This window comes from Meles meles, chromosome 15 (assembly GCF_922984935.1).
Source record: "Meles meles chromosome 15, mMelMel3.1 paternal haplotype, whole genome shotgun sequence".
Lineage (NCBI taxonomy): Eukaryota > Metazoa > Chordata > Mammalia > Carnivora > Mustelidae > Meles > Meles meles.
In genome coordinates, this window is record NC_060080.1 from 31,805,335 (window position 1) to 31,825,048 (window position 19,714).

At 36.5% G+C, this 19,714-nt stretch overlaps 1 protein-coding gene across 13 annotated transcripts in view; it reads right to left on the bottom strand.

Annotated features, from left to right (window-relative positions):
- MAP4K3 (mitogen-activated protein kinase kinase kinase kinase 3) overlaps window positions 1-19,714 on the bottom strand; it is a 192,214-nt gene that overhangs the window by 62,230 nt on the left and 110,270 nt on the right. For all 13 annotated transcript variants that reach the window (XR_006815104.1, XM_045979494.1, XM_045979492.1 and 10 more), the window contains 5 exons: window positions 15,571-15,635; window positions 9,502-9,557; window positions 8,851-8,898; window positions 4,006-4,048; window positions 2,417-2,489 (listed from right to left, as the gene is read on the bottom strand). Coding sequence is in view for 12 of the 13 variants with exons in the window: in XM_045979494.1 (XP_045835450.1) it covers window positions 2,417-2,489; window positions 4,006-4,048; window positions 8,851-8,898; window positions 9,502-9,557; window positions 15,571-15,635 (285 nt within the window). In the remaining variant the exon portion in view is untranslated. The remainder of the gene's footprint in view (window positions 1-2,416; window positions 2,490-4,005; window positions 4,049-8,850; window positions 8,899-9,501; window positions 9,558-15,570; window positions 15,636-19,714) is intronic.

Sequence of the window (19,714 nt, forward strand, 5' to 3'; positions counted from 1 at the left end):
TTTATTGTATTTTCTTTCATATTCCCATCAGAGGCACTTGAAACTAAGCTGAGGCCTATTTAGGCCCTGATATCTGAAAAATATGTAGTATTTCAAAGATCTCTTCCAAGATCTTGACTTTGTAAGATTCTGCATCCCAAGACCCTACTGGTGACTCCTTGGTTACTTTGCTATACTAACTATAAATGTTTATAAAACTTTACCAATTATAATATAGCAACACATCCCATATTTGTCCACATCTCCATCACTTCCTCTGCAGAATTTTACAAAGAAATAACACCTTGCAATAAATGTTCTACAATTTTTAGCTCTACCTGCTTACACCAATAAACTGCAATCTGGCCTCTGTTTTCATGTGACCAAAACTATTTATTGGGGCATCAATAATCTTCATTTAGTTCTTAATTCATATTTACTATAAAGTTAATTGGCAGTTTTTCAGTTTTATTATAATGGTGGAAATTATAAAAATGAGTGTTTGCTTTTTAAAGCTGTATTTATTTAAAGGAAAGTGACCCAAACTTAGTTTTCTTTTTTTTTAACTTTCCTATATAGTCTTATTCTAATTATATTTCTATAAATTTGTATTTGACTGATCTAAATTATACTAATTCTCAAATATAAATATTTTAAATCCTAAACAACAGTTTTAAAAATAACCAACTCTTAATATCAAAAGAATGATTTAAATAAGTAGCAAATACACATCTGTCTTCCTAGTACAATTTCAGGCAAGTCAAGTAAGTCAGTGAAATTAAACACACACACACACACACACACACACACACACACACACACTCCAACCCTCTAGTTTTCAAGATGCTTGTTCTTAAAAATCTTTCTAATCCTAAAGTACTTCTTAAAAATATTTAAATTATTATAAGAAAAGTAATTTTAAAGTATATCAGTTATTACTTTATTGCTGGCTAGGTTCCAGCTTGCTGGGGGGAAATGCACTTGCAGAGAAGCAAAGTGCATAAAGCTGATATGCCTGGCTTGCCATGTTAGATGATGTTCTCCATTCCTCTATAAAATATGTGTGAAATTATCCAGCTGGTGCACTTCTACTTCTGCCAGTTAGACTGTCTGCCTACCACTGTCAACTGAGTTCATCTCTGAGTCTGTTTATTCATTATATTATGTGTATATATATATATGTTATGTAATACAATAAATAATATTATTTGTTATAAAAAACCGATTTGTTATGAAGTTGAAAAGAGTTATGAAAATTAAAGTGAATGCTTCCAAAACCCCTGTTAAAGGCAAGTTTCTAAAGACAAAACCAGAAGACCTGGCAAATTAGGTGAAGAATATGACAACTGCAAAAGACTAGGAAGGCTACAGACTGTATAATTCCATTCGTATGACATTAGGGGAAAAGGCAAAACTACAGAGACAGAAATCAGACTGGGTGTTGACAGGCTAGGGACGAGGGAACAGAATTTGCTAAGAGGGGACAAAAGAATACTTCCTTGGGTGCTGGAAACCTATCTTTTATATTGATTATGGTAGTATTTCTCACTACCATGGTATACAAGTTTCTCAACCTTGAGAGAACGGCATACGGAATAAGGCTGAATTTATTCCTCATACGTCAGACTTAAAAAAAAGTCACATGCTTTATACGTCCAAGTTCTCACTGCATTTTAGAGAAACACAACCCAAGAAATACAGCTAAGGCATTGTAGGTATAGTTTATATTATTAAGACAGAACTCTAATTAGTGAGCCATTCAAAGAAAAGGTCCCATGGCAAACAAAAAAAAGTGCACTCATATGCCTTAAATTAAAATAAAATGTTTGAGGTATATACGTATTGAATTTTGAGATGTGCCACTGAACATTTTTTATTAACTGAGTAACTGCCAACCTTAGTCACTCTGGACAAGAGATTCCATTTTGTTCTACATCCCTAGAGTTCATGTGGTAAAGACATGATACTAGAAAGAGAGATGAAGTGTGAGAATGTCCCAAAATTTACTTTGCCTAATTCACAATTTCACAAGCTCCCAAGATAGTTCTTACTTTCTTAGAAGAGAAATAACATTAGCTTTTAATCTCTGAAGCTGGAGTTGGAAATCAGTTATCAACAAACATTTACTAAGTATGTGTAAAAACCAGGCTGGACCCCAGAGAGTCAGTGAGAGTTCCTTTGTATCAAGATTCCCAAAAGCCACTATCTATCTTTTTAAAGCCTTTTGCTCTTAGTGAAAATAAACATGATAAAATATTCCTTGGCTGTGTAATCCATCTACATGTGTACAGGCCTAAATTGCTTAAGCTACTGATTATCTTCTTAATCTGTTTTAGTCCTAAAAATTTTGGCCAGTCTATTTTTTTTTTTCAATAGATGCTGTATTCAATAATGATAGAATAACAAAAAGTTAAAATGTCAATTAAAATACAATTACCAATATGGTGTACCAATGAAAGACTTCCGTTTGGCAATTGTAGCTGTAATCTGTGCAGATACTCCAAAATCAGCTATTAAAAAAAAAAGAAACATTTAGAAAAGAAAGCTGAGGGAAAGTAAAACTATTTACAGTAACATGAGAAATAACTTTTAATAATTCTTTTCGTTAAACTAATTTCACAGAAATGAAATATTCTTAAACATCACGTTAAAATTTTTAACTTTTCCGGGTTAGCATTAAAATATCACAAAGTAGTCAGTTTGTATACAGCCAAATACATTCCCATATATCCCTGCATGAATCAAATGACAGTAAGTCAAGATCAAATGATTTTGATGAGAAACAGACAGCTGAGAAAATTTAAGCTGCCGGATTTAATAATATAATTTCAAATTCCCAGGACCTAAAATTCAAGGAATATCACTGGAAGAGATGGTAAGTAGTAATATATTCCATTCACTTCCTGCCACATTCATGATGACTGACATCAAACAAACTAATAATCTACTGGCGAATCTACCCTAGCTTGAAAAGACATCCAAACAGAATATTCTACAAAATCTCACCTCAGCACTACATTCTAATACCAACACAAATCACTATCAGGAAATCTGTTTTTATGTAGGATTTGTTGCTATTCTTTAAGTATGCTGAGTTCTAAATATTTTCTAGTTTTTAACGGTCATTTCTAAGTCCTTATCAACCAAGATCTATATAGGATGTATGCCAGGAAGGCACATAATATTAACACAAAATATTAAACTGCTGACAGAAACTGTTCACTAAGCCATTAATAGTTAAGATAAATGCTTTTTTCATCTTTAGAAGAGGTTTGGTAAATTTTTATTATGTGTTAATTTTCAGCTATATACTTTTAAATCTGATTAGTTGTATTGTAGACTACAGTTCAAAACAGTTTTGTGTTTTTACAATTTTTTAAAATTTCTGATTTATCTTATAGTAATATGTAATTCAAAATAACTTTCTTATTTATTAAATACTTCATTTAACACCTAACAGCTATGATCTTATTTATAAAAACTACTATACTATACATGTTTGCAGTCTTAAACTTTCAAACTTATTTAGGGTTTAAACTCGATTTCAGTCAGAATCAAAAGTTACAAAACAAAAGGTACAGTTTGAAATAAAGCAACAACCAACACTGATATTACATTCTTATATAAGTAATACTGTATTTTATTTTAAAAGCTAATGCAAAGGATGTAGGATTGCTGGTACAATTGATTTTTTTGGCTTGGTTTGTTTACCTTGTTTTTTGGTCACAAGGTAATTCTGTACAGATTATTCTTACTAAAAGTCACATTCCTCAGGTTATAGGTAAAAGGATCTCTAAAGAATTATTATTTTATGGTATCTTTAAAACAAATCTCTCATACGTGAAGATCAGACTTTATCCCCATTTAAGGGAAAAGGAACCAGATATAGAGAGGTTACATATGCCCCGCAATGAGATTATCAACTAAAAATACAGAAAGGCTGAGGGGAAAAAACTAGTCCTAAAATACAAACTTATTATGTTCTTGAATAAATTGGAACAAATGACAAAATTTTAATTTACTTACCCAATTTTACATGACCATTATCCGTTAACAGAATGTTAGCTCCCTTCAAAGTGAGAACATTTTAAAGTAAGAAACATTTTTTCAGACAGCATATGTAATAGACCAAATTTCGTATTTAAAATAAACATAAGTAGTAGCCTTAGACCTAGAAATACTTAAAAGTTTAAAGTATCTCCAACTAAAGTGTTACACATCATTATATTCATAGGAAAACTTACCATCCACATTTTAGTCGATCTGACTATTCTTACAAAATTTCCATCTTGCAAAAGGCTGCTATTAATACAATATGAATGTTATTATAAAAATGATGTATTATTTTTCATCTAAATGTTATTTTCTTACTGAATAAACACTGTGACTGCACTAAAATGTGACCTTATATTGGTATTTTCACTTCCTTCTATTACATTTTAAACTATTTCTGTTCAAAAAAATCCACAAATTTCCCTTCATAGGAATTGATCGTCGATGAAATGGTGCTGGTCTATAAGACTGAACCTTGCTGCTTAGTACATGGGGCTGTCTATCTTAACATGTCTGCCCACCATTTAGGCCTGTTCAGAAGATAAATAACTAGCCACGGGCCCACCAAATTAAAATGTCCCCTGTCGGGGCGCCTGGGTGGCTCAGTGGATTAAGCCGCTGCCTTCGGCTCAGGTCATGATCTCAGGGTCCTGGGATCGAGCCCCACGTCGGGCTCTCTGCTCCGCAGGGAGCCTGCTTCCTCCTCTCTCTCTGCCTGCCTCTCTGCCTACTTGTGATCTCTCTCTCTCACTGTCAAATAAATAAAATAAAATCTTTAAAAAAAAAAAAATGTCCCCTGTCTACATGACTGTGAGATAACAGAAAATATAGATTGGTTTCTCCCCCCAGTTTCTGGCATGGCCCTCTGGAAACCATAGTTAAGTTCCGAATGACAAGAGCACTAGGAGCATCTTTTGTTCTAATATATGATCTCAGACCCTGGTTCATGACACAGTGCTCTTGAAACACTTATAATTTCGGGGGGTGACAGGAGTGTCTTCTTGTTCTAATGAAGCAACTATGAGTGGGCTCCTGGACAGCTCTTGGATAAGGGATGGTCACTGAAAAGACCAAGCCATGATCAGAAGCTTGGAATTTTCAGCCCTGCCCCACAATCTTCTGAGAAGGGTGAGGAGCTGAAAATGGAGTTAATGACTGATCATGCCTAAAGAGGAAGCCTCCATAAAATGGGGTTTAGAGAGCTTCCAGGTTGATGGAGGTCCTAGGAGAGGGTCATGTCTGGAGAAGGAATGGAATCTCCACACCCCTTCCCACATACCTTGCCCTATGCATCGCTCCCATCTGGATGTTCATTGGTATCTCTTACCAAATCCTTTAATAAACTGGTAAATGTATACAATTTCCGGAGTTCTGTGAGCCACTCTAACAAATTAATTGAACCCAGGAAGGGGGTCTTTGGAACCTCTGAGCTATCCAGCCAGCTGCTCAGAAGCACAGCTGATAACCTGGGCTTGCAACCTATTATTTGGAGGGTGTGTGTTTGTGTGTGTGTGTGATGGGAAAAGGGCCAGTCCTGTGGGACTGAGCCCGTATCTATGGGATCTGATGCTACCTCCAGGAAACGTGTCAGAATTGAGTTAAATGGTATGGACACCCAGTTGGTGTCACAGAGAACTTCTTGTTGTGGGGGAAACCGCCACACATTTGGTGACCAAAAGTGTCAGAAGTGAAGTGTTCTATGTGAGGAAGTAAAGTAGACTCAGGAAAGAAGGACACAGTAGGGAAGAACTGGGCTTTTCCCTTTACAGAGAGGAAAAAACTCAGTGTTTTCCCATTACAATGACTAGTCACATTTTAGCAACTCCTTCTTCCTGACCCCGACCCGAGTAACCACTTCAATAAGCTCAGAGCTTTTAAAAGAGGTAGAAATACTGTGTCCCAAGATGTACAGACTTTTTAAATTTTATTTTTTGCCTTTTCTATAACTTTTAAGTGAACAAACGAAAGCAAGCAGGCTCTTTAATCGAAGGTGCCATCAATCACATAATTATAGGCTTAAACAAAAAATACTAGGAAACCCCTTTCCATCCAAAAAAAGAGGAAACCATAATGTAGGACTGCAGCACCTGATATTACTGCAGCACTATGGAATAATGGGACAAACAAGAAAAAGGAGGGACAAAGGACTACAGGGGGGAGTTTTTTTAAGAGGGAGGAGGGGGCAGGGGCAGAGAGAGAGAATCTTAAGCAGGCTTCCGGCCCAGAGCGGAGCCTGGTATGGGGCTTACTCTCACAACCCTGAGAGCCAAAATCAGGAGTTGGGCACTTAACTGACAATACAGCACGGATTTTAACTTGATCTGGGCGCCAGCTATCTAGATGTCTGCCACAGTGCTCAGTTTGGTCTTTCCCCAGCGCCAGGTAAATTTTCCTGAATTATAGTTTATATCACACACATCCATCTATGGCCTTTGAAGCTCCTTTCCTTCCACCCTTCCTTTCCTCTCTCCCTGAGCAACCAACTGCTATTTTAAGCTCTAGGGCTATAGTAACAAATACAGTAAAAAATAAGAGTAAGTTCCAGCTCTCGTGAAGTTTACACTGAATAGGAGAGAAAGAAAATCTAAAGATGAATACACACACACATGAATGAATGGACACAAGAAATGATTCAAAGGCAGAAGAGATAAGTACTTTAAAGACAGTGGTATCTGAGCAGAGATCTGGATGAAGTGAGGGTGCAGAGATGCCAAAATCTGGGAGAAAAACATTCCAGGAAGAAGATACAGCAAACACAAAGCCTTGGTGCCAGAATGAGTTCTATGTATTCCAAAAACATCAAGTTTAGTGTGGCTGAAACAGAATGAGTGAAATGGAGAGGCGTGTGAGATGAGGTCAAAGAGAAAAGCAGGGGCCAGATCATGGATAACCTTACAGGGTTGTATAGTAAAAAAAAAAAATCTTGATTTTACACTGAGTATGGTAGGAAGCCAAGGTGGTTTATAAACAAAAGAGCGATGAGCCGTGATTTAAAAAAATCACTCTGGGGTGCCTGGGTGGTTCAGATGGTTAAGTGTCTCCCTTCAGCTTAGGTCATGATCCCGGGGTCCTGGGATCAGCCCCGCATCCAGCTCCCCTCTCAGTGCAGAGCCTGCTTCTCCCTCTCTCTGTGCCATTCCCTCTGCTTGTGCTCTCTGGCTCTTTCTCTCTCTATTATTCTCTCTCAATTTCTCTTTTTATCAAATAAATAAAATCTTTAAAAATAAATAAATACACAAATGAATAAATAAAAAGATCACTCTGGTTGCAAGCTGGAGAAGTGACTATAGAAACATTCAAGTAGAGCACCTGGAAGGCTGCTAGAAAAGTGCTGGTGAGAAAGAATAAATTGGTGGCTTAGACCAGGGTGGAAATAATGATGATGGGCTGAATCTCCCCAGTTAGGCACAAACTCTGAAGTTCGGCACACAACTCATCGTGTAATGGAGCCAAGCCCATCTCCTGTTACTCTCATACGTTATACGTTCTCTTCAATAAAACGGTAAGGCTTTTATGCTCCCCACAATGACCCCACACTTTCTGACATCGGTATCTTTGCTTCACTGTTCCCTCTGCTTGGAAGGCACTCCAACCTCCACTTCTGACAAGAATCTATCAGTCTTTCCAGATCATCTAGGTGCTGATAAATTCTTGATTTATTTATGTTATGATCTCTTCTCCCTTTGAACTCCAAAGCTCTTCGCTTATGTCTTTTAAGTGGCTTATAAAAAATACTTAAAGTAAAGGATCTCAGCAGCTGATATGACAGTCCACTGAAATTTCATGCAAAATATGAAGGCCGGGCATAAGGACATTTTCTGAGAAGCGGGTCCATGGCTTTCAGGGACTCAAAGAGCAACAGGATACCCACCCCTCAAAAGTGAATAATCTTTATGTCAAAGAAAACTTCAGAAAACAAAAGGGGGAAAGAAGTAGGAGAAAAGATGAACAAGGAAGAAGGTAAAAGAAAAATAAATGAAAGGAGAAAATACTAAATTGGGGAGATGGCAGAATGCTTAGAAATAACTTCAGGAGTCCTCCCAGAGCACCAAATTTACCACAGAGCTAACCCCAGCATATCCAGTGCACCTGCTCTCCTCTGCCAGTTAAATCAAAGACCATCAGAAAATGGTACAGTTGAATTTATCCATTTTGAGACATTACTAATGATAGTTCTTTAAGACCGCCAAAATTTACTATAATATTTGAAGCATGGTATGTTCTAAAAACCCCAACTTAATGGAAGCTGATGACCTAATCTGCTTTTTACAAAAAAGTAACTATAGATAAACTAATCCGGGTTATTATAACACTAATCCACAAATGTATACTTTAAAAGGGTAAATTTTATGGTATGTGAATTGTATCTCACTAAAGTTGCTATAGAAAAGTAATAAAACTCAGGACGCCTGGGTGGCTTGGTTGGTTGAGTGTCTGCCTTCAGCTCGGGTCATGATCCCAGGGTCCTGGGATTGAGTCCCATGGGTTGGTTGAGTGTCTGCCTTCAGCTCGGGTCATGATCCCAGGGTCCTGGGATTGAGTCCCGCATGGGGCTCTTTGCTCAGCGGGGAGACTGCTTCTCCCTCTACCTGCTCTGCCTATTCTGCTGGCAGCTCTTTGTGCTTCTGCTCTCTCTCTGACAAATAAATAAAATCTTTTAAAAAAAAGTAATAAAACTCTTAAAAGTATCATTCAATTTTATTACAGTGACATATTTCAGGTAAGAAATTCATCAAAGAGATTAAGACAATTGTTCAACAGTTTGAGCCGAGTATTTAAAAATGAGAGATACCATTAGGTTAAACATATGATGTATACCTTTATATCTCTGTGCATTTTTCCTTTACTGTGAAGATAGTATAATCCCTGGAGTTTCAAAAAACAAAACACAAAAATTAATAAGACTTTACTACAGAGCGTATTTCAGGATGTAAAGTGATTAATGGAATTAATGAAATTAAAAGCAGAAACTTTTTATTTACTCATTACAGAAAGTCTAGTGGTAATCATTATTTTACTGAAATAGCCTAAAAAGACAAAAGAATCAAGAAAATGAAAAAGGCAAAGCTCAGCAGGAACCATTAATTTTCTAAAGACAAATACTTTCCACTAAACTCTGCAAATAGTCTAGAAGAACATTTAAAAAGGATAAATGCAGTTAGTAATAGAAAGAGTTTCAATTCCTGTAAGAGTGCTTAATTTTCAAGCCTTTCTTTGGTATTAAGAGGAATATAAAAATATTAAATAACAAATCCACAGCACTTAAATTTTAGGAGGCCATATTATCACACCAAGGATTTACAGTGTTTATCTGCAAATATAATTTTAGTTTACTACCCAGTTAAAAATATGTTAAAATCCAAGAGTTTTTCGAACTAGAATGCTCAACCTTTACTTAACAGATATTGCTTAATAATTAAACACTGAATTCAATAAAGAATGGTACTTTTTAATTTGTACTGGACCTACCTGTAGTGTTTCTCTGCTAACATATGCAATTTGCAGTTCTGACAGAGGTCCTGTTACTATAAGAGAAGAAAATTAGTATCAGTAAATTTAGTCAAAGCATACTTTTCAGTAAATGATGAAGTTCTACAGGTTCCATTAAGCAATAGCCTTGATATACCTAAACAACTGCAGTAAAATGGAAACTCCATGAGGGCAGGATTTTTTAAATCTGATTTTTCTCATTGTTGTAGCCCCAGTGTTTAGAACAGTGCCTGGCATGGGAAAGTTGCTAAATAAATGTTTGTGGAATGAATAAAGGACTGAAGTAGTCTCTGAAATTAATTATATTATTATTTTTGCACCTCGCTGATCAATATTCCTTTTAAATGTTTTAAAAGAAATAAATCATGGAGATGAGGCTTAGCTAGCTAGTTTTTATTAAAGCTTTTCCAAAATTGATATGCAATGCATGTATTAAGGCTAGTTTTGTTTTGTTTTGTTTTAAAGAGGGGTGAACAGAGGGGGCCTGGGTGGCTCAGTCAGTTAAGCATCTGCCTTCGGCTCAGGTTATGATTCCAGGGTCCTGGGACTGAGCCCCATGTCAGGCTCTCTGCTCAACAGGGAGTCTGCTTCTCACTCCCCCTCTATGCTTTCTCTCACTCACTTTTTCTCTCAAATAAATAAATAATTGTTTTAAAAAGGAGGGGGCAGAGGGAGAGGGAGAGAGAGAATCTTAAGTAGGCTCCATACCCAGCACAGAGCCTGAAGCAGGGGTTGATCTCACAATCCTGGGATCATGACCTGTGCCAAAATCAAAAGTTGGATATTTAACCAACTGAGCCACCCAGGCATCCTGCATTACAGCTAGTTTTAAGTCAATATTTTTCCCTCTAAAGTTACTAGCTTTATAGCTATAAAATTAGTATGTTCACTATAAAAATCCAATCGACAGATAAGTTTGGAAAGTAAAGGTCTATTCCTTACCCAAACTATTACTCAATAATAGGCAATATCAATAATTTGGCCTATAGCCTACCAGATAATTTTATGTAGAGACATATTTTAAATAATGTATGTATAGATCTCCCAGAAGAATATGAATGGAATCATAGTACACATACAATTTTAAGACCTTTTTTCACTTACCCTGGACAACTTTCTATACCAATACATATAATTCAATCATAATATTTAAACAATATTTCTCTGCATCTATCCACTACTGAAGACATTTAAGTAGTTTTCTCTTTTTCCCTACTAAATCACTTTAGAATGAAGTCTCTCCACATTAGGTGGGAGAGACTATTCTAAAAATTGAATTAAACTCCAATGATGCAATCTTTTGCTAGATAGTAACCTCGTCGAAAAATGTTTATTTGGGGGGGGGTATTTGTTGTATTTTACAATTGTGTAAGAGAGAAATCTATTTCACTTAGATTTTCTTAAGGACAAGTCTGGGTTTTAATGTCTGAAGATAAGTCATATAACTAATTCTTGTGGTTTGCAAGCCCCTCTCATTCAGTAAGATGGGCCTCCTTTCTATTTCTGTTTCCACAATATGGCAAACACCCTGAAAACAATACCTAGAAATGACAGAAAAGAATATTTCAAATAAGCTTTTAAATGCTTAGCTATGTTAAAAAGTTAGAGACTTTCCCAGGAGCCAAAAACAAAAAGGGAAATGAAAATCAGAATGGTAAAAATGTGAAATATTCTAGCTATCTCTAAAGAAAAGGTCAATCTTGGTAAGCTGGAGCTTTAGTTTTATCCCCTACATGGGGAATAGAACAGAAGAAAAGGCCACTGATCTGTAGACGAACAGTTAAAACAAGTATGCCCATAAAACCAGAACATTCAAAGGGCTACATCTTCACCTTAAAAGAGTAGACAAGGAAAAGAAGACAAAGGATTTTATATCATGGACAGGATCTGGATAGGGGAAAATATCTTCCAGATTCTGTCACCACAGGCCTCTTCACTCAGGTTTAGGGTTCAAATATACTGGATACACTGGGGTCTTGGGATCACAGAAAGAAAAACCACCATAACCACCACTGTGGAAGAACCCACTCTCAAAAGCCATATGGTATTCCTGCTGAAAATGATCTGAGAATTCAAAATTATTAAATAAGTGGGAAGAAATTCACCACAAATGACATAACAGAATGTGTAAAACTGTTAAAAGAACAATATTAAACAGAGGGAAAATGTTCAATGGAAAATAGAGAAAAAAATGCATTATACTGGAACAATGAAAGGTTCCAATGTTAGTTCTTCAAAGAAAAAGTAAACAAAAGGAGAGAAGAAACTCATGTATAAATATAAATTCAAAATGTATCCCCTCCACACATCTGTGGTAATTTAAAACATGTTCATGAATGCTTTGATAATTTCCACCTCATTAGAACTTAATTCCATTTCTGAGTATGCGCTGGACAGAAATGACTTGCTTCTAAAGAACAAAATATGGCTGAAGGGATCGTATACAACTTCTGCGACTACATCATAAAAGGGTTTATGGCTTCTTCTTTGCTCTCGGAGACTGCATGCCCGGGGAGGCCAGCTGCCGTGAAGACACTCAAGCTGTCCTATGGCCAGATCCACACAGTAAAAAATTGATACCTGCCAAAAGCCATGTAAAGTGAATCAAGGTGCAAGTGAATTCCTGAGCCCTACCCAAGCCCGCAGAGGGCTGGAGTCCCAGTTAATAGTGAAGCCTGCAAGTTTATGAGAGAATTTGAGCTAGACTTGCCCAACTAAATCATTCTTGAATTCTTGACCCTCAGAAACTGGGACATAGTATTTGCTGTTTTAAGCTCCTAAATTTTGGGATCATTTGTTATATAGCAATAGACAACTAATACAGTTCCCTCTTGTAAGAAGATTTAAATTTTTAAAAAATCCTATGGAGTGATGATATAAGAGCAGTAAAACAAATTATAAAAATTGGTTTAGTGATATTTCAGAAAGCAGAAGTTAAAAAAAAGAAAGCAGAAATAACAGGGAAAAAAGCAGGCTTTGCAATTTTTCCATGACAGATCAAGATATGCTTTGTATTACACAAATAAAAAAGCAAAATCCCACAAGCATTAGGGTTATTAGAAAAGAAGAATTTCTCTGTCACTAGGTGAGGTAACCCAAGTTAGTACACTACTCACACAGAATGACAGTGTGATAAAGAGAGAAGAGAAAGAAAAACACAGAAAGAAATGGAGGTATCTGTCTTATGCAGCTGTGCAAGTAGAGAGCACTACAGACCTGCCAAAGAGGAGTATACACATTGCCACAAGAAGGTCATTTGGTGGCAATCAGGATGAAGTCAAGAGTGAATAGGGGCTGAGGTTTGTATAAGCATGTAATCCCTTGTATATATATGTGAGAATATCCAGGGTGTTGTAAAATTATCTTTTCTTCCATTGACCCAGCTGCTGATCAGTATAAATAAATCAAGAATCATAAACTCATATTATTTTGCTATTTCCAACATTTGGTTGAAATGGAATGACAACAATCATGACAAAAATATTTCTGTAACAAAAAACAGGTCTTCTTTCTTCTTCATGAAGAAAGCAGAACCAGAAACCTAAAAGCAAGCATATATATCAGATGGAATTACTTAACAATCTGAGAAACACTGAAGAAAGGTATGCTTAAAAAACTAAAGATGTATAAGAAGTAATGAAAAATTACAAGAGAATAAGACAAATATAAAATGAAGGGAGACTTAAAATAGAACCAAATACTTTCTAGAAATGAGAAATACAGTCACCAAAAATTAAAACCTAATGGATGTACTAAACACAGCTGTAAAATCAGTGAACTCTAAGATGGTTATGTGAATCCTCAGTGCTCTACTGAGGGATTAAAAAGTGCAAAATATACAGTTGAGTTTAAGAGACACAGAGAAGATCTAACGTATATCTGACATTCTAAAAGGAGAGATCAAAAATACTGGGGTAGAAAAGATTTTAAGAGATAATAATTGATAACTGTCCAGGCTTGAAGAATAAATTAAATCCTTTCTGATAAGCACTTTAAGTCCTAAACAAGAAAAGTAAATGTAAATCCATGTTTAGATACTAAACACACCTGAAATTTAAGAGGAAAAAAAAAATCTTAAAACCGATTAGAAAGGAAGATTACCTGAAAAGGACTAATACGTAGAGTGATAAAAGATACCAACAACTGTAGAAGCTAGAGGACACAAGTCTAATATATCTTCAAAATGCTGACAGAAAAATATCGGTCTATGCCCCACTTAACCTATGACTGAAGAATGAGGGTCAAAGACTGAGAGTGCACCCCTAGAAGACCCAACTGAAAAAAACTTCAGGACAAAGGAAATTAAATGAATAAGTATGAGAAAAAATAGTAGATAAATTTAGTCCAAACTAAAACAAAAAAGGGAAACAGCTTTTTGAATAGCTTCCATAAATACTGTTTATGTCCTAAAATGCAAAATAATGCCAAGTATTTCTCAATTTTCACTGAAACTTCAAAATCAAAATGTAATTAATAAAAAAAATTCTCAAATATAAAGAACAGCCGTACTTAAAAATATATTCTCAGAAAAGAAGTAACTTTTTATAAAGCAGAAATGTTCCCATGCTCTCCCACCTGGCTTTCACGGCTCTCTGTATCTGACCCTATTCCCCAAATACACGGCACTGTACTGTTGTTTCATCTCCTGGGACACACTTCTACCTCTTCTTTCTACCCAGAGTTTACGCATCTTTTTTTTTTTTTTTCCATTTTATTTATTTTTTCAGCGTAACAGTATTCATTCTTTTTGCACAACACCCAGTGCTCCATGCAAAACGTGCCCTCCCCATTACCCACCACCTGTTCCCCCCACCTCCCACCCTTGACCCTTCAAAACCCTCAGGTTGCCCCAACCTCCCACCCCTGACCCTTCAAAACCCTCAGGTTGTTTTTCAGAGTCCATAGTCTCTTATGGTTCGCCTCCCCTCCCCAATGTCCATAGCCCGCTCCCCCTCTCCCAATCCCACCTCCCCCCAGCAACCCCCAGTTTGTTTTGTGAGATTAAGAGTCATTTATGGTTTGTCTCCCTCCCAATCCCATCTTGTTTCATTTATTCTTCTCCTATCTCCCTACGCATCTTTTTAAAGACCAGTTAAAAGCCCATTTTCTTCATTAAGCTTTTGAGAACAAGTCCAGAAAATCTATCATTTCCTTTTTCTCATTCCAGCTCTACTTAGTAGTACTTAATTTGACTATTATGTCAATCTTTATGGTAAATAAAATCTATACCAAGAAGATACATACAGTAAAATAAAGTGAAACAAAGACAGTAAATTCCTATCCAAATAGTCTTTTAACAACTGCTTTATTACCATCAGTCCCCAAAATTACTTAAGAGGCCCTAACGGGAAAATGTGAGCCCAAATCCCATATCAAGAAAAATGAAAAAATTTTCCAAAATATTTTCTGGTAAAATTGACATATGACTTATTAAAATAGTATTTTATTTTACATTAATCAAAAAGCACAGCTCCAGTAAAAGAATATACCTACTCTGCAGTCTGTGACAATAACTCATTCATACCACCAGAATAGGACAGAGAGAGAAAGGAAAGACTATAAACACTGTTACTGTACTTCACAAATCTTTCTTACATACTCCAATGAAATCTCAATAAAAAAGGCTTTAATAATTTTAATTCCCCAGAATCTAGTATTTAAAAAGGTCAACAATTTAATTGATGTTTCTTGAATACACGAGAGCAAAATCAATTATCTTTGTATTAATACAACTCATGTATTAACTGGATATTCTTTTGGCTTAACCATCAAGGCCTTTACATGTTTCTTACAAATCTGAGTTTGGAATTTTGAACTAACCATATATAATGTCTTCTTCAGAATTAGCTAGTAGTTCAACTGCACATAATTTTGCAACTTATAATGCAAATGTTCCTTTCATCCATATAGATCTTAAATTCTTTTATGTATCTAAATAACAATAATAAAACAAACTTTCCTCCATATAGCATTAATGCTTTAATATAGTAAATAACTATATTTTAAGAAATTCTACTTAATGTGTATAAAATATAACTTTTGTCTTACCATGATAAATATCCTGTAAAGAACCACCTCCACAAAACTCCATGCAAATCCAAAGTTTATCTCGCCTATAAGGAGAAAATAATCATGTATCACATTGTCATGATTAAAATTAGGTGAGATAACAAGTATTTTAAGGTACCCTATAACCTTGAAAAACCACATAAGTGCAAAGTGCTAAGTAAGAAAAAAGCTAGTTAATCTCTATGAGTAAAAGAATTACTTAGTATGTTACAACTCAACCCAAGGTTTTAATCCTTAAAAATACACATTTGCAGGATATAAATAATGTCATCAGGCACATCCAAAAATAGGAAATTTCCATTAAACTTCCATTTAGTTAAAAGCTTCCCCTCCCCTATAGTTCACCCATCTACCCCAAGATAGTATTATAAAAGTTAAATGTTAATTAAAACGTTCATACCAAAAATTATGTAGAAAATTCATTACAGAATACACCTCAAAGCTTATCACTTTTAATAGTGCTGTCATCAACAAAACAGACAAAATGTATACTTTACCCTCACATCTAGATTCAACAAAGGTCTTTCCAAAACAATTAAAATTTATCACTCTGAGGGGCTCCTGGGTGGCTCAGTGGGTTAAAGCCTCTGCCTTCAGCTCAGATCATGGTCCCAGGGTCCTGGGATCAAGCCCTGCATCGGGCTCTCTGCTTAGTGGAAAGCCTGCTTCCTCCTCTCTCTCGGACTGCCTCTCTGCCTACTTGTGATCTCTCTTTCTGTCAAATAAATAAATAAAATCTTAAAAAAAAATTATCACTGTGTTAAGGTAGCTTTTCTCTCTCACACTCAAGATAACATAATCACAGACACAGGAGAAATGATTAGCTTAAGATTTAATAGCTTATTCCTTGTTCAATCTTCAATCTTCACCACTTCATCTCAAAATGACCAAGAAATATACTATTCTTCAGGGACAGAGATGGAATAGAAAGTCTTGGGACACCTGGGTGGCTGTCGGTTAGGCGGCTGCCTTCGGCTCAGGCCATGATCCCAGGGTTCTGGGATCGAGTCATGCATCAGGCTCCTTGCTCAGCAGGGAGCCTGCTTCTCTCTCTACCTCTGCCTGCCACTCGGCCTGCTTGTGCTCTCTCTCTCTCTGACAAATAAATAAATGAAATCTTAAAAAAAAAAAAAGTCTTTGAACTCAACAAGTTCAACCGAATGCAGAAGATTCTGCCTTAGTATGTCTTTCTCATACTGCACTCACAGTACCTAAAAGAAGAGCCAGTAAATGAATATTTCATAAATGAATGAATGCAAAAGTGACTGAAAGAATAAACATATGGATTAGATGAAGAGTCAGCAAATCACAGCCAGTGGGCCAAATCTAGCCTGCTGCCTGACTTGTACTGACCAGGAACAAGGAATGGTTTTATATTTTGAAATGGTTGGGGGGCAAAAACCAAAAGAAAAATATTTCTTGACACATGACAATTACCTGAAATTTAAATTTTAGTGTCCATATAAAGTTTTATTGAAACACAGTCTCACTCATTTATGGCTACTTTAGTACCAAAGCAGCACAGTTGAGTAACTGTGACAGAGAGAAAAAGACAAAGACTAAAATATTTACCATATAGTCTTATACAGAAAAGAACCCTGGATTAGATTATAATTTGATTAAATACACAATCCAGGCATGCATAAAGCTCTATGAGAATCCAGAGGTAAGAAGACCTAGGAAAGTCAAGGGAAATCACTAGGGAGGAAATATTTGAGTTGGGTCTTGAAGTTTAAATAGGAATTCATCACAGAGACAGGAAGTGGTCTGAGCAGAGAATAAAAATTTGAAAACTGTGGGTAGTTTACTGAGTGGAACCCAGACTAGTTGAAGAGACAATGGCAGGAAAGGGAGTGAGAACAGGTTGGGTCACACTGTAAAACAATGCTTGGTTTGCACACTCAGTTTAGTTACCTTCATCTTGATGGTCTATATTGTGTCAATGTCTTTCAAAACATGGCATCCAGAATCAAGTACTATTCCAAGAGTTGCATAAACATAAACAGTGCTGCTGTTATCGGGAGCAAATCACACTTGGTGGCGGTGATGAGATTAACCAGACCTAAGAGGCCAGCCTGGGTGAGTGGGATGGGACCATGCAGCATGTAACAAGGGAACACAAGGATCCAAGCATGAAGGTCAGCAAACTATGAAAAGGGAAAAAAACACTCTAACTCTAGAGGCAAAGCTGAATATCATGAAGACCAGAAGAAATCTGAAGTCATTTTAGTAACTAAAATTCCCAGGTGGTCCACATACTAATGAAACCAAGGCATGGCGGTATAGTCACAGTAAGAGCTGCCCAGTGGCCTGGTTGTAATAACTCTTGGAATGGATGCCGGGTGCTGGCAGATGTGTGGTCTTATCCAAAAGGATGAGGGCATTTATGACTGGTGACCGCTATACAGGGAGAAGTCTAACTACCCCAGAAAAATCTAAAGATTATCTCCTTTATTAGAACACTTATATTTCTATTCACTGGCTAAAGGCTATCTTCAGGTTCTTAGCTACTGCTCTAAAAACAGCTGGTTTGCAAGGCTGAAGTTAACTAAAACCTCTGGATCTTTTGTGTGTAGAAAGTAGTCAGATGATTTTCTCCAGCTCCACATTTTTTTTTAAAGATTTTATTTATTTATTTGACAGAGAGAGATCACAAGTAGACGGAGAGGCAGGCAGAGAGAGAGGAGGAAGCAGGCTCCCTGCTGAGCAGAGATGCGGGACTCGATCCCAGGACCCTGAGATCATGACCTGAGCCAAAGGCAGCAGCTTAACCCACTGAGCCACCCAGGCGCCCTCCAGCTCCACATTTACCTGGTTCATTAAAAATATGCAGAGAACTTCATCCTTATTTTTTAAATTTCATTCCTTAAAAAAAAAAAGAGTCTTGATTCACACACTTTGTTTCTGACATACGTCTTATTAGCTCTCCAATTGTTTTACTTAAAATACTTAAGCACAGACAGTGTGACACGAATTTCTAATTGGAAACACCCCTCTGTGCTGCTGCCCACACGCTCCAGAAGCGGTTGATTGGAAACCCCCTAAGCAGGAGTCTACCTTCCAGAGACAGCTACTAGAAGGGCTTTGCTTTTAAGCTATTTTGATCTGTTGAGTGATTGTACTAATGAGTTTAATGAATGTTAGAAATATTTTTTTCTCTGATGATATACTTGCTACTCTGTATAGACTGCTTACAGTTACCACTTGGCACCTGTCCACCTTTCCTTAAACTGAGGTATAAGACTGGCAAGTCCACCAACCAATTAACTTCAGAATGGTGCTTCAGCTCTAAAGTGGTATGTGTAGATGCAAGATACCACAGCCTGTTCTCTCTCGGTTAGCTGAATTCTTCCTCTAAGAACAGTGATTCTCAAACTGTGGTCTGGGGCCCCTGAGGGGAGAGAGCCTTTCAGGGGACCAGCAAGGTAAAATCATTTTCATAATAACACTAAAAAGTTATTTTCCCTTTGTATTCTCATGAAAATCCAGAGGAATTTTCTGGAAGCTAGACAAAGTGATGATGATGTCATCCCTCTGACAGCTACTGCAATCTGTGTTTATGTATTCCTGCTCCAAAATTTTCTGAAGTTTTAATTTCTAATACAGTGAGTATCAATAGATATAACCCACTTAAACAAAAGTTCTTTGTGGTACTCAATTTTTAAGAGTGTAAAATAAAAGGGATTCTAATACCAAAATGTTTGGGAACCACTGCTCTAACATATCTTCACGTCTGCCCCAAATGAATTGTTCATGTAAAATACTTGTCCCCGGTGCTTAGGGAACCAGTACTGAGGACTTCTTACGCATCTTACAAAAACTGGGGAGATGACTGTTTTGGGATCTGCTCAGGATAAAAATGAAATAACATGTAAATTGCTTACTGAAGGACCCAGAATATAAACCCAATAAACGTATGCTGTTTTCTACTCCTTTTGTTATAATTCCTCTTATAGTATATTTATGGAAGTCACCTACGTTGTTCCTGGAACTGAATGAAGGTATAAATAAACTGGCATTTTCTTCTTTAAGGAAAAACAAAACAAGAGAGATTGGACTGACTGACATGACTTCTTACTACTAAAGTCATGCTAATCACCACTTCTTTCTTCTAAGTGCCCAC